At 31.0% G+C, this 13,880-nt stretch overlaps 1 protein-coding gene across 4 annotated transcripts in view; it reads right to left on the bottom strand.

Moving 5' to 3' along the window:
- The window catches only part of LOC139525715 (ATPase family AAA domain-containing protein 2-like), a 34,740-nt gene that overhangs the window by 12,144 nt on the left and 8,716 nt on the right, over nt 1-13,880 (bottom strand). For 2 of the 4 annotated variants that reach the window (XM_071321113.1, XM_071321115.1), the window contains exons 6-19: nt 13,726-13,860; nt 13,274-13,388; nt 12,241-12,472; nt 11,343-11,484; nt 10,120-10,268; nt 9,034-9,282; nt 8,296-8,386; nt 7,071-7,385; nt 6,291-6,441; nt 5,438-5,624; nt 4,795-4,980; nt 4,073-4,208; nt 2,575-2,613; nt 223-419 (exon numbers count right to left, since the gene is read on the bottom strand). In XM_071321113.1, coding sequence (XP_071177214.1) covers nt 223-419; nt 2,575-2,613; nt 4,073-4,208; nt 4,795-4,980; nt 5,438-5,624; nt 6,291-6,441; nt 7,071-7,385; nt 8,296-8,386; nt 9,034-9,282; nt 10,120-10,268; nt 11,343-11,484; nt 12,241-12,472; nt 13,274-13,388; nt 13,726-13,860 — 2,324 coding nt within the window. The remainder of the gene's footprint in view (nt 1-222; nt 420-2,574; nt 2,614-4,072; nt 4,209-4,794; nt 4,981-5,437; nt 5,625-6,290; nt 6,442-7,070; nt 7,386-8,295; nt 8,387-9,033; nt 9,283-10,119; nt 10,269-11,342; nt 11,485-12,240; nt 12,473-13,273; nt 13,389-13,725; nt 13,861-13,880) is intronic. The other 2 variants (XM_071321114.1, XM_071321116.1) reach the window with 1 other exon arrangement.

Genomic DNA, 13,880 nt, shown 5'->3' with positions numbered 1-13,880 from the left:
TTAGTTATTAGTCATTTCAGCATAATATTTGAAATTTAGCAGTAGACATCATTTTACATTTTCCTATGTCAGAAAATTAATATGATTGCAAAATATGAGGCAAATTTGAGGCAGTCAATTTTCAGAAACAATTCTTAGAAATTCCTCTAAATTATGCATGGTAAAACATATCTTGTATCTATTCATTTCAAAATGCATTGGTATTACAACAATGTAACTTACATCCTCTGTGTCAACAGGTTTAGCAAAGAGATGGAATTTTCGGTCTCTGCCTAATTTGTTAAGAACATCCCTGAGAAACAGACGTAATTCCCTGAGTGTAGTTTCTTCTTGTTCATAAATCTTCTCCAATTCCCTTGCTGAATATTTCCTTGGTTCTGGTGGTGCAGCCTTTGGTAATATTTCTAAAAATCTTTTTGCTGAAATTGAATGATAATGTTACTTACAACAAAGCACTAACTTCCTTACTAATAATTCATCCTTGACATCAAAATTGTAAAAACTGAACTAATTAGTCAAACTTAGCCAAATTAAACTGTTAACACAGAGATATATGCTAATACAACAGCAACTATGTTTCAGCCTGTTAATGAAGGACTTCTCCAACATAAACCCTCCAAAAAAACTAACATTTCAACAATGTAAAACTTCCAAATTAAGTATAAGTTGTATTTCATGAACACATATATATTATCAGACAATTGAACATTTGAACTAAAAAGGGGAAGAAAAATCCAGTCTGTGGAACATGATAAGGGGTTGGAGATTCATGGTTTGTATATCAAGGTAAGACAGATTCTAATTGGACTGTAAAATTCTCAGTTTTATAGATTTTAGTGCATAGATTGAGTGAACAGAACAGTAATAATAGTGATTATTGAATTCAATAATACTTATCAGATTGTAATTTGGATTTAGTTTTTATAAAATGCTTATGCTGTGGTGACATACAATATCAATATTTTATGATACATAAAATATATTTTTGAATTAATATAAAACTAAATGCAATATTTTCAAAACATCAAATATATGTCTACTTGCATAAGCTAAAAAATTACTTAAAATCTCGGAAGAAAAAGACTGTTATCAGTTATCTGTTAAAACTTTGGCGCCAATATATAAATGTACTCTCACAAAATACTTCATTTTACCTAGAAGTATTGGCACAAGAGTGCACACGCTGAAATGTCTCGCCTTCTATACTAATCATTGATATTATGTTGATAGTCCTAAGTAAAAAGCTAAGCTTTATAACAACTGTACCATAAACTTAACATTAACCAAGATAACTAAACAAAGACCAATGAACCTTGAAAATGAGGTCAAGGTCAGATGAACCATGCCAGGCAGACATGTACAGCTAACAATGCTTCTATACAACATACATAGTTGACCTATTACTTATAGTTTAAGAAAAATAGACCAAAACACAAAAACTTAACACTGTGCAATGAACCGTGAAAATGAGGTCACGGTCAAATAAAACCTGCGCAACTGACATAAAGATCATTAAATATTTCGATACACCAAATATAGTTGACCTATGGCATATAGTATTAGATAAAAAGACCAAAACTCAAAAACTTAACTTTGACCACTGAACCATGAAAATGAGGTCAAGGTCACATGACATCTGCCCGCTAGACATGTACACCTTACAATCATTCCATACAAAAAATATAGTAGACCTATTGCATATAGTATGAGAACAACAGACCAAAACACAAAAACTTAACTATAACCACTGAACCATGAAAATGAGGTCAAGGTCAGATGACACCTGCCAGTTGGACATGTACACCTTACAGTCCTTCCATACACCGAATATACTAGCCCTATTGCTTATAGTATCTGAGATATGGACTTGACCACCAAAACTTAACCTTGTTCACTGATCCATGAAATGAGGTCGAGGTCAAGTGAAAACTGTCTGACAGACATAAGAACCTTGCAAGGTACGCACATATCAAATATAGTTATCCTATTACTTATAATAAGAGAGAATTCAACATTACAAAAAATTTGAACTTTTTTTTCAAGTGGTCACTGAACCATGAAAATGAGGTCAAGGACATTGGACATGTGACTGACGGAAACTTCGTAACATGAGGCATCTATATACAAAGTATGAAGCATCCAGGTCTTCCACCTTCTAAAATATAAAGCTTTTAAGAAGTTAGCTAACGCCGCCGCCTGATCACTATCCCTATGTCGAGCTTTCTGCAACAAAAGTTGCAGGCTCGACAATAAAAACTGTTTTTTTATACATTTTAAGGCTGTATTCATTAACTCCACAAAATTTTGTCAGGCAAACAAACAAAACATCTACAAATATTTCATAGTTTGCAGAAGAGGATGAGATGTGTGAAATTACTATTTTTAAAAAATTTCATATTTTGACAAACATTTCTGTTATAAGCATGCATCAAAGGATCCTCTGTTCAAACACTTTTTCGTAACTAACAAATTACATACAAAGAAACTAATAACTAAGAAAACACATTTTTCATCGGTTCATCACAAACATAACTAAGTCGTTCATGCAAATTCAACAATTCTCTAAAAAGCTACCTCTACCAAAACTATTTGGACAGTCTGAATTCTGAAAATCTGTAAAGTTTTTCAATAAACTTAAAAAGTTATATCACAGTTAAAATGAACAGCAGTCAGTCGAAACTCAGTAAATGGAAACTTGCTATTATCTGACCAAAAAAAATTATTAAGTCATTAATCAAATAAATGACAAAGTTTAGTCAGAAATAAGGCATGTCATGACATCAAATTATAAATATCACTTACATGTAACTGAAGATGTTTTGTTTAATTAGTGTAAATCTTTAAATCCTTTAACTTGTGCAAATCTACAAACTACACAGCACAATTGTAGACATATTTATTTTATCACACACTGTTTGAAGTCACCAGTACAGTTTTAGTTTTCATTATTTAGACTGACTGCTATACCTTTTAAATTGTTCTTAAAACTTCTTTTTTTTTGTAAAGGGGAGGAGGATCAATCTTGTGAACAATAAGAGCAGTTGTGCAGTTAATTCCTGGTATAAACTTTGATGAAAATTTCAAAACAAGCCTACAATAAATGTAGGTTTGAGTGCTTACAGTGCAAGTTTCCAAAAATTCATTTTTCAAAAGGGCATTACTTCTTTAAATATAATTGATCAGCTCTAATTTTCAAAATTGTCCAAGACATTGCTGATCAATAAAAACAGTCTGCAGCGTAAGCTATAAGTCCTATGTTTCAGAATAGTAAAAAAAAAAATTTGGTCAATTGAGGAATAGTAAATTTTTGCTGGTAGTTGGTTAAGATTTTGGTGCAGACCGATAAACCTTTGATAGACATCTAATAAAAATATGACAATTCAGAGCACTAATATTTCCAAGGACATTACTCCTGTAAAAATAATTGATCTGCGATGATTTACAAACTCATCAAGTCATTGCTGATATCATACCCCATTATTAATTTGATTTGAAATGATGCTGTTCAATCACTTCAAAGAATATTCTATCTTTAAACAATTGAAAGTTCTAATTTGTTTCTCTATCTTTTATATTGGTATAACTAACGTTAGAATGAGGGTACTGTGGATTCATTATTATTCGTTGGATACCAATTTTTGTGGATTTCGTTGATATAGGTGAACCATGAAATTAAATGTTCAACGAATGACAAATGTTCTAAAGGCTTGCATTTGTAGGACTTTGGCAAAACCAAGAAATTAAATGTCCACAAATATGCAAGTGCTCCTTCACCCACAAAATTGGTGCCCACGAAAAATAAATGAATCCACAGTATTCAAACGTGACAGAAATAAAATATAAAAATTTAAATACCTTAACTTAAAAATTATTTTCAAATTGTTTCTAACATTGAAAACGATCTATTTCTAGCTTTGTTGAGGTTTCAAAAATAGAAATATCTGTTATCTGAAGGAACTGTTACAACTCTTGGGGTAATTTATGAAAAATGGCAAGTGTAATCCAGATAATAAGAATATTTTGGAGACCAGGCCTATATTTTAAGACAAAGTTCCATTCAAATAAAGCTTACCAGCTTGCTTCCTTTGAGAAGGAGGCTGCACTGCTTGATTTAACAATATGTCTCTGAAAAATTCTCTTCTTTCAGCTTCTGATGGATAAGCCATCTTAATGACTTGGCTGAAGTTGCTGTCGAAGATATGTGTCAACTGCAAAATAAAACAGAGTAAACAACCATAACACAGTGCAATATTGGGTTACTTATCATATAATTGAGATACGGAACTTTAATGCTGAAAACAAATCTTTGGTAGTCTGTTACAATTTATAAACAATTGGTAGTCTGTTATGTTTTGAGAAGTTGTCTAGTTGTCTAGATATGAGAACAATAAAATGGCTGTTTCTAGTTGTAGGACCAAGTTCAGTAAGAAACTATGAAGGTCATACAACACTGTTTTGATCTCACTGATGTGGCAATGTTTTTGAATGACATGGCATTCATAGTTTTGCAATGTGAAATTCAAATATGTGTCTGGGGAAAGAAGAAGCTAAAATCAAGCGAAGTCATGTCTCCAACAAATCGTCATAAAGGAGACAACTTTTGATTTACAAGTCGCATAAGTATTATTGTTTGGTAATAAATACAAGGCCATGGTTGTTTTTCACTTATGTGAAAATTTTGTTTTACATGGCCGAGTTACAAAAAAGAAAAAGAGAGATTGCATGGCTATCTTAGTTAGGATAGAAAAGAAATCAATACAAAAATGTAACAAATTTTATATGAACTGCTATTACCTGTTCCCCAAGCATGCTGTAATGGCATTCACTTGTTGCTAAAAGAAGAATTGGTGCAGTTGGATCCAATTCATTTAACATCATCATAAATGTTGCACGTAATGTGTCAGTTAATACACTCCATAACTGCTCAATATCAGGCATGTAAATAATACTTGGTGCAGTACGTCTTGCCTCACGGAAAACCTAAAATTACATAAACAAATTTACATCAAGTACAATTTTGAATAACATTAACAGGTTGTGTTGTTAAAAGATTAAAACACTTTATTTCAAATGCTTAATTTGATACATGTAGGTGGTTGGATAAAAAAAACAGTAATATTAAAAAGCAAAGCTTGTTAAATATAAGGAGGGAAGCTAGAACCTATTGATGAAATTGAACATAAACTTAAGGTCGAATCTGCAAATAGGGTGGATAAGATAAGAGTGCTAGTTAATGCTCACAACTCCATTTAATAATAAAATTTTAAAAAATTCCTTTCCCAGGTGGAGCTCATTCTCTTTAAAGGTTTGAAAAGTTAACTTATGTGTATAATAATAAGAAATACATGTCTTACCTACAATAATAATCTATTATTTGTATCGCGTCTGGCATATACTGTTTAATTAGATACTATATCTGTATCTTATGGAGAATTACCTGAGCACATGATTCTTCTGGAGTTTTAGTACTGACTGCAAAAAGTGAGGGAAGATCAAGAACATGAACAGGTAATTGTTCCATGTTATGAAGAATTCCTGGAGCTAAATGAGTTGTCTGCCCTTGTCCTGGTTGGCCAGCTAATAACATTCTTGGTCTGTGTGTTGTTGGAGTCTTGCTAGCATAACTGTTTAATATAAAAAAAAACATCCGGTATCATATGTGAAAACAAATTCACTTTTATCATCGTTTATTGAAGAATTTGCTTTGTAAATTACACTATTGTAAACATCAGTAGGACTACATGAGACCTAGTCCAAAAGAACTTTTCATTTTTCAATTTACAATACATTTGTATGGCAAGCATCTTCAAACTGACTTGGTTTTCAGGTATATTCATAAACAATAATATCTGCTCTTAGGACACCATGTCCCATTCTCACTATCACATTTCCATGTTTAAAGAACCATTCACTCTTGTCAATAATGCTAAATTGGCACATAAATCTAACAGTTCACTTCAGAAGGTATATGTGCTCTAAGTTTCAAGTTGATGAGACTTTTGATTATAAGCTACCTTAAACAAAATTTGTATCCTACCATTAACCAAAATTTGAACCTATTACTTTTCTATGTTCAGTGAAACATGTGTACAAGTTTCAATTTGATGTTTTCTTCTTGTATCTTATTCTTAAAGTCATTCATTTAGTTTTCTTTCTGGTCATATAGAAGTGCTTTTCCTCTAAAATCTAAACACAATATTTTTTTTGGGGTGGGAAATAGCATTTTCACAAAGACAGAACAAAATTTATCAGTTTATTTGATATATAGTCCCATACTAATACAATGTTACCTTGCAAAACTTAAAAATGTTTCTGGTTCATTATCTTCTTTCTTCTTTTTTCCTTTACCCTTATTTTCATATATACTAGGTGCATTTTCATCTTCGTCACTGTCTAGCTGATCTAACAAGTTAGTACTTGACTCCTGCTGACTGGTTGTGGCTAAAAAAATATACATGAAAGATTATAAAGCTGTTAAGACATTGTTTCCCCTGCTTTGCATTAAAATAAAAAAAAACAGAAATCATAAACTGCCATTTTGTTTGCTGTAAACAGAAATGTATCTCATTTCATAAATACTTATAAAACTTGCTGATAAAGACTTAACATTATAGCATGTAATTATGTAAAAGTTAATGCAATATGAAGGAAGAGTTGAAAAAGATATGAATGCATGTTGCTCATACATTGCTATTCCAATTATCAAGGGTTTACTAATACATCTTATAAGAGAACATCAGACTTGCAGGAATCTAAAATAAATAGTCATATAGTGAAAACTTGTATACTGCTTCGTAACCAAGATTCAATCTTTTTTTTAGTGGGAAATAATAACTGAAAGTCTAATCTACAAGAGAAAAAAAAGGGTTCCAAAACTGAAACCTGATAATATAAACCTTTTATCTGCTTCACACAATTTGAACATTTTTCACTCAGTCTTATCAAACATGCATTATATTTGACGTAAACATGATAATCTGTACATAGTTGAATACCAATCATTAACTGATATAGTAATATATATCCCAGTTGTGATGTTTTACTAAGTACAGCATTTAAAGAATACTTACCAGGAGCATCTAGACAAGACAGCTGTGAAAATACTGATGGAAAAACTTTTTGAACTGCATCTATACATTGTTTAAAAATATTTCTCAATAAAGGCTGAACACGCATTGACAATGCACGAGCTGGAGAGGTAACAGATCTTTGAGATGCAGGAACAATCGTATTCATTGCATTGAAGAAGTCTTTAGCAGCAAGATTTATTGAAGACACATCCAGTTGCAGTTTTTCAGATGTTGTGTAAATTTGTGGATATCTTCTTCTCAAAGCCAACAATGAAGCCTCAGTGCAAAGTGATTTCAAGTCAGCACCACAATATCCTGTTAAAATAGAATATTAATAATGAATGGAAACAGAAAAACCAAGTGATCACTTTACCTATTCAGGTTTTTTTTATGCAGTCATTGGAAGTTCGAAAAGAAGACAACTGATATACCTCAACTCCAACCAGACAATGTAGGTCATAAGACATTGTTAAAACATTTACTATTAAGCTATTCTATTTTCAGAAGTATAATATACAATATGTTAATGATATTCTTGAACAATATCCCCAACCATCCTTAGGCATCCTACCATATGAACTACAAGAATCATGAAACTCAAATTACATTTATAAATAACAAAGTTTTAACAAGTAAAACTGCGAGCTACTGCTCACTGATGATACCCCCGCCGCAAGTGGATAATATTAATAGTGTAAAAATATGCAAGTGTTCGGTAAACAGGAAGTTGTCGGGTGATGAATCTGAAAATGCATCACACGGTATAGCTGACTTATATAAATCCTGAAACCAAATTTCAGAAATCCTTGTATTGTAGTTCCTGAGAAAAAATGTGACGAAAATTTCAAGTTGGCTATCATGTGTAAAAGCAAGTGGATAATATCAATAGTGTAAAAAAATGCAAGTGTTCGGTAAACAGGAAGTTGTTGAGTGATGAATCTGAAAACGCATCACATGGTACAGCTGACTTATATCAAGCCTCAAACCAAATTTCAGAAATCCTGTGTAGTTCCGTAGAAAAATGTGACGAAAAATTTTCAACTTGGCTATCAGATGTATAATGATACATGTGTTTTCGGTAAACAGGAAGTTGTGAGAAAAATGTGACGAAATTTTTTTTCAAAGCGGGGGTATAAATACTTGAAAACTACCACTAAACCAAAATTATATTTTTAACAATCTTAATCATGCAAATCTGGCAATAAATGAAATAAACCAAACTCACCAACTGTTTTTTCTGCCAGTTCACTCACAAAAGGAGCAGATAATTTTGGATTCCACTCCTTTGTATGTATGTGCAATATTTGTCTTCTTGCCTGTAAATTCATTTGTTTTTCTAAAATCATTCTTCCTTATTACATGTATTACAAATAAACATATATTATATACCAAGAGCACAAAATAATCATTGAACACATTCCATCCATTGCCTGGTAATGAAATTGCTTGATGAATGGATTCATGCATTCATAAATTTTATTCATCATGTCCTCATTTTTCCAGTATGAGGTCATTTTAAGTTAATTTCAATTATTCTTTGATTTATTTTTTAAGTTTTAATTTTTACATTTATTATAATTTTTTTTTTATAACTATAAGATAAAAACAATATACGACGAAAAATTAAAATTTTTGCGGTCGTATAACAATAAGCACATTTAGTTTAGATGAGAGAATGTTTTAAGGAGCACCTCAAGAGTGAGTGCATCCTTAAAGTTGTCTGTAGAGGTTTGATTTGAGATATCGGGTGGTATATAATTTAGCATCACTGTTCTTGTACTAATGACAGAGGTATGGAAGTTGTTGATAGAATTGGATAATAAATATTTTACATGCAGTTCTGCCACTATATTTCAGACATGAAGAAAAACTTAATAAAACCTAAAAGTAAGACTTATATAAGAATTTAGTCAAATGTTGTATATTATGTAATATTTTATAATCTTGTCTGTTTTAAACATACTTCTTGTGAAGGTAATGGAAACAAAAATTCTCTGTCAAATCTTCCAGGCCTTCTCAGAGCTGGATCAATTGAATCTATTCTGTTTGTTGCACCAATCACAACAATTTCTCCTCTGCTATCTAAGCCATCCATTAGAGCTAACAATGTTGAAACAATAGAACTATGAATCTGATCTTGTCTGCTGGACCTAACAGGTGCTAAACCATCAATCTCGTCAAAGAAAATAATTGATGGTCTCATCTGGTAAGCCTATATCAACAATGAATGCGGTTAATGCTTTATAACATAAAATTTAAAGGAGAATAAATACTATTCTCAGAAACTAAAAGCATTCTTATTTAAGCAACATCAGCCCTCTTCCTGCCAGAAAAGTCATTAGGTTTTAAGGATGCTCGCGAGTACAAAAATTTCAGCAAAAAATTTAACATTTATTTTTTCATAACAAATTTTATTTATTACACTATTTGTTGTTACTTTATAATACAGTACAAAAATCAACCCAAAAAATTGATTTGGTTTGGCCCCAGATGACTTTTAAAATGTATATATTATTGAAAAAAAGCTCCAAATTATCTCCCTTTTTTTTGGTGCAAAAATACCCTTTTTTGGCATTAAAATTGAAATATCTTTTTTAACTCATCAGTGACCTATATTTTTTATTATTGTTTTCAAATAAGCTGTATATAAACTAAATAATTGTAATATTTAAGTGATTTCTGTAATTAGTTTATTTTTTTATTTCGATATTACCTCTATTTCTCCTTATAGTTCAACAGAAAAAAAGGACATTAACAAAAATGTATGCTTATTTCGGAGGCAGATTATGAGCTTAAATGAACGGTGACCCCACTTGTTTATTTCAATTTTCTATTAAGTATATGATAAAGTTCATTTATAAAAAAAATATAGCAAAATCCTATATTTAAAAAAAATATTAGATTTATACCCGCAAGCCCCCTTAATGAAAGAAAAAAATTGGTGCAAAATGACATTTGATATTCAGTTTCTGATATCCATTCCAAAATGTATACAATTTCATTCATTTTCAATAACACAGGCTGTTAACAGTAAACAGAAATAACTTGCCTGATCAAATAATAATCTCAGCTGCCTTTCTGATTCACCAACCCATTTACTAAGACAATCTGCTCCTTTCCTCATGAAAAATCCCACTCTTCTATTTCCTGTACTGCATTCATTAGCCAATGCCCTAGCAACTAATGTTTTTCCAGTCCCTGAAAATAGAAAGAGTTACACAAGTTAAACTGTGAGGTATTGTACACATGCTGCCCCTACTTTGTAAACAGGAAGTTGATGAGTATTAATGGAAGTGAAAACATATCACAGGGATAAACCTGTTTTGTTTTGAAAAAAATGTGACAAAAAATTTAATGGGATAGACCAATTCATGGACTGTCAGGACAACAACAAGGACAAAAGGACAGACAGACAGAAACCCAAACCGACTCCTCGTACTATTCTTAATCACCCAGAGATGCATTTGTTATTTTGACATACTTTGCAATGACAAAAAAATTCCAAATGATTCCATCGAGTGTGTAGCGAAAGGTAATATATTTGGTTAGCTTGCTTGTTAGCTGAACCGTGAAGGCATTATTAGGTCAGGTATACTACCCTCCTTTCGAAGTAGCATAGTCCAACAGATAGATCTATTGGTTTTCTGTCGGACAAGTCTATTCTTAAAGTAGGGTAGTTTACTTAACCTAACAATGACTTCACAGTTCAGCTAACAAGCAAGCTAACCCAAGATATTACCTTTGGCTACTCACTCAATGGAATCCGCTGTAAAATCTGTTATGGTTTTCAATTTACTGGAACAGAAAATGTATTTAATTTCTTGTATAAATCAAGGTCCTATTATCCTTTTAACATTTCTAGTTATACAGAGTTGTCACGATATACTATTGATTATTGGTTGAAAAATTGCTATTTTAGACAATAGATTCAGATGGAATTATGTTCATAACATCTACTTTATACTTTCTACAACTATATTTTTTTGCATAATAGTGGTTCTTTGTTATTTCAACATGCATTTTTGGTAGAATAGCTATAAAATGACTTAATTCAGAAATTGATATAGTTCCTTCTAAACTCTGAATACCACTTAAACTATCCAATGGTCTTCTGTGTAATATACATAATTCATGATTTCTTTAATACTTAATATTAATCATTCAATATGAAATCTTGCATCTATTTTTCAACTGGATCCACCATGTACATGATGATCATTTTTGAATGCCATTTTTCAAAGACAGTTATAACTTTATTTCTATCTTAGTTACCTGGAGGTCCATAAAACAACACTCCTCTTGGTGGTGCCAACTTAAATCTTTCAAAAACTTCTGGATATAGGAGAGGAAAAACAATCATTTCTTTCAATGCTCTCACATGTTTCCCCAATCCACCAACGCTGTTAAAATTAACCTGTTAATATCAAATAAAGAAAATGTGTAATAAAACATGTTTAAAATAAAAGCAAGAATCTAAATTCTATTACGATAATCTGAGTACTAAAATGGCTGAAAATGCACTAAAAGCAAACCATTACATCATTGTAATAACATTTTTTTTCTATTTATAGATACACTACTGTCTGTAAACAAAAGGATCATTGTTATATTCTATAACAAGACCCTGTATCTGAAGGAATGAAAAGAACATCAACATTTATTCTCTTTTCAGGGTTTACATGATACAGTACTGAGTAGCATCTTCATATAAATGTTAAATTACTACAGGACATAACACTTTAGGCTAATGAAGTTTTTATTCTGCTTTTGTCATAAATAAGTTCCTAAATATGACAGTGTTATAATATTACCATGTGTGACAGCAATGCCTGAATAATGATATTACAATAAGAATGTACTGCATCAATCTTATAATAATCCAGGTATTTAACATCAATATGATTTTGAAAAATATCTACAATGAGAACAAAAGTGTCATGTCACATAACTCAAAAATTTCATCAATTATGATTGGCAACATTATATAGTATTTTTTTTCAATTTACTTTTTCATTTTTTTATAATTCTTAAAAATTCCTAGCAATTAAAATGAAAATTTACAAAAATTCAAGAGAGATTTCTTAACTTTTTTGAAGGAAGAAAATCAAAATCAAGTCTATGTTGCCAAGTAAATATAGAGAAAGTTGACAATATATATACATATACTCACAGTTCTGTCAACATTCATAGGATCAACATCAGCCAAACTGGAACCTATTTTTACTCTATCTTTGATAACGTTTGAGTTTTTCAAATTCTCAGCACTGATATTCATTGGTAAGCACCTATTTCTAGCTCTTGCCATACTTTTTGCCTTTCTTCTTTTAAATCTTTCCTCATCATCTGATTCACTACAGGACGATGATGATGTAGTATCACTACCATGAAATTGTGCTTTTCTTCTGAAAGTTTGTAATGAACTTCATTCGCATTTGATAAATAAAAAGTATAGGTATCACATAAACTTAATCAATGTTATATAAACATGAGTTAAAGGTCAGATGGACATGTACATCTTACAATCATTCCATACACCATATATGTTTTACCTTCTGGTTAATTTTAGTATCTGACAAATAGACATTTCAAGAAAAACTTAACATTGACTAATGACCTATGAACATGAGGTCATGGTCAATTGAACACATCTAGACAAACATGTACTCATTTCAATAAAAATATACACCAAATAGTCAACCTAGTGGCAAGGTGCTTTCTATTTCAATCTCAAAGTACTAAAATGCAATTTTCCTGTAAAAGTTTGTTGGTTCTCACTAACTTACTCCAACAATCTAAAAACTGCCCACAATGATAAAGCCAAATGTGTTGAAATTGGCATTAAAAACCAATAATCAATCAATCAGTTGACCAATTTCTTAATCAGAAAAACTGAACATCAAAATAATAATTTCACAGTCAGATGAAACATGCAAGACTTTCAATCTTTCAATATACTGTATAGAGGTATAAAGAAAGCTGTTTAAAAAACAAAAACATTTTTATCAATGCATTCAATGAATGATGAAATTGAGGTCAGCATATACAGATATGAATAATGTTTTTCATTGAGAATCAAAGAAGAAAACTAAGTCCTGTTGGTTCATCTTTTTTATAGATGTTTGTGCAAATTAACACATTTCAATACTCTGATATTCTTTATGTAATATGTTTTCTACAGTGTAGTATATCAGAAAAATAATAACCTTATTTCCAATTTTCGGTGAGCAGGTGATTGGTATACATGAGATTTTTGTCTTCTTTTTGGAGGTAACGGGGGAGTTTCCCTGAACAACTTTTGTACTCTTTTCCTCCTTTCCACTGCAATTAAAAAATACAAAATTGAAACATATTAAACAAGATTTTTTTATATAAATTTGCTGACAGGGAAAAATACTTCCATTTAAACAGTGTGACTGTTTAAAAGTGATGAATACTATATGGTTTTATTTGATATATCCGTGTAATTTTGACTTATTTTTTATGTCATAAATTTTATAAAAATGCATTTTTTAAAACATTTATTGCAGGGATTATACTCGTATAATATATGCAATACACTTTCAGTTATTTGCTTTCCAAAAGCTGACTTATAAACTTGTTGAGCGCAACCAAAATGTACAAAATCCCATGGGCTAACATATTCAAAGCTAATTACCAACTGGTACTTCAAAAAGTTGAGTTCGTGGTTTGTGTTCCCTGAGGTTATATGAGCTTCTTTCTTTTTTCTCTTCTTCCTCTTCATCATTGTCGTCGTCATCATCTTCTTCATCGTCATCATCACTACTTGAGTCTATCAAAATAACATGATAT

Source organism: Mytilus edulis, chromosome 1, assembly GCF_963676685.1.
Source record: "Mytilus edulis chromosome 1, xbMytEdul2.2, whole genome shotgun sequence".
Taxonomy (NCBI): domain Eukaryota; kingdom Metazoa; phylum Mollusca; class Bivalvia; order Mytilida; family Mytilidae; genus Mytilus; species Mytilus edulis.
This window is presented reverse-complemented; position numbering and strand designations above follow the sequence as displayed.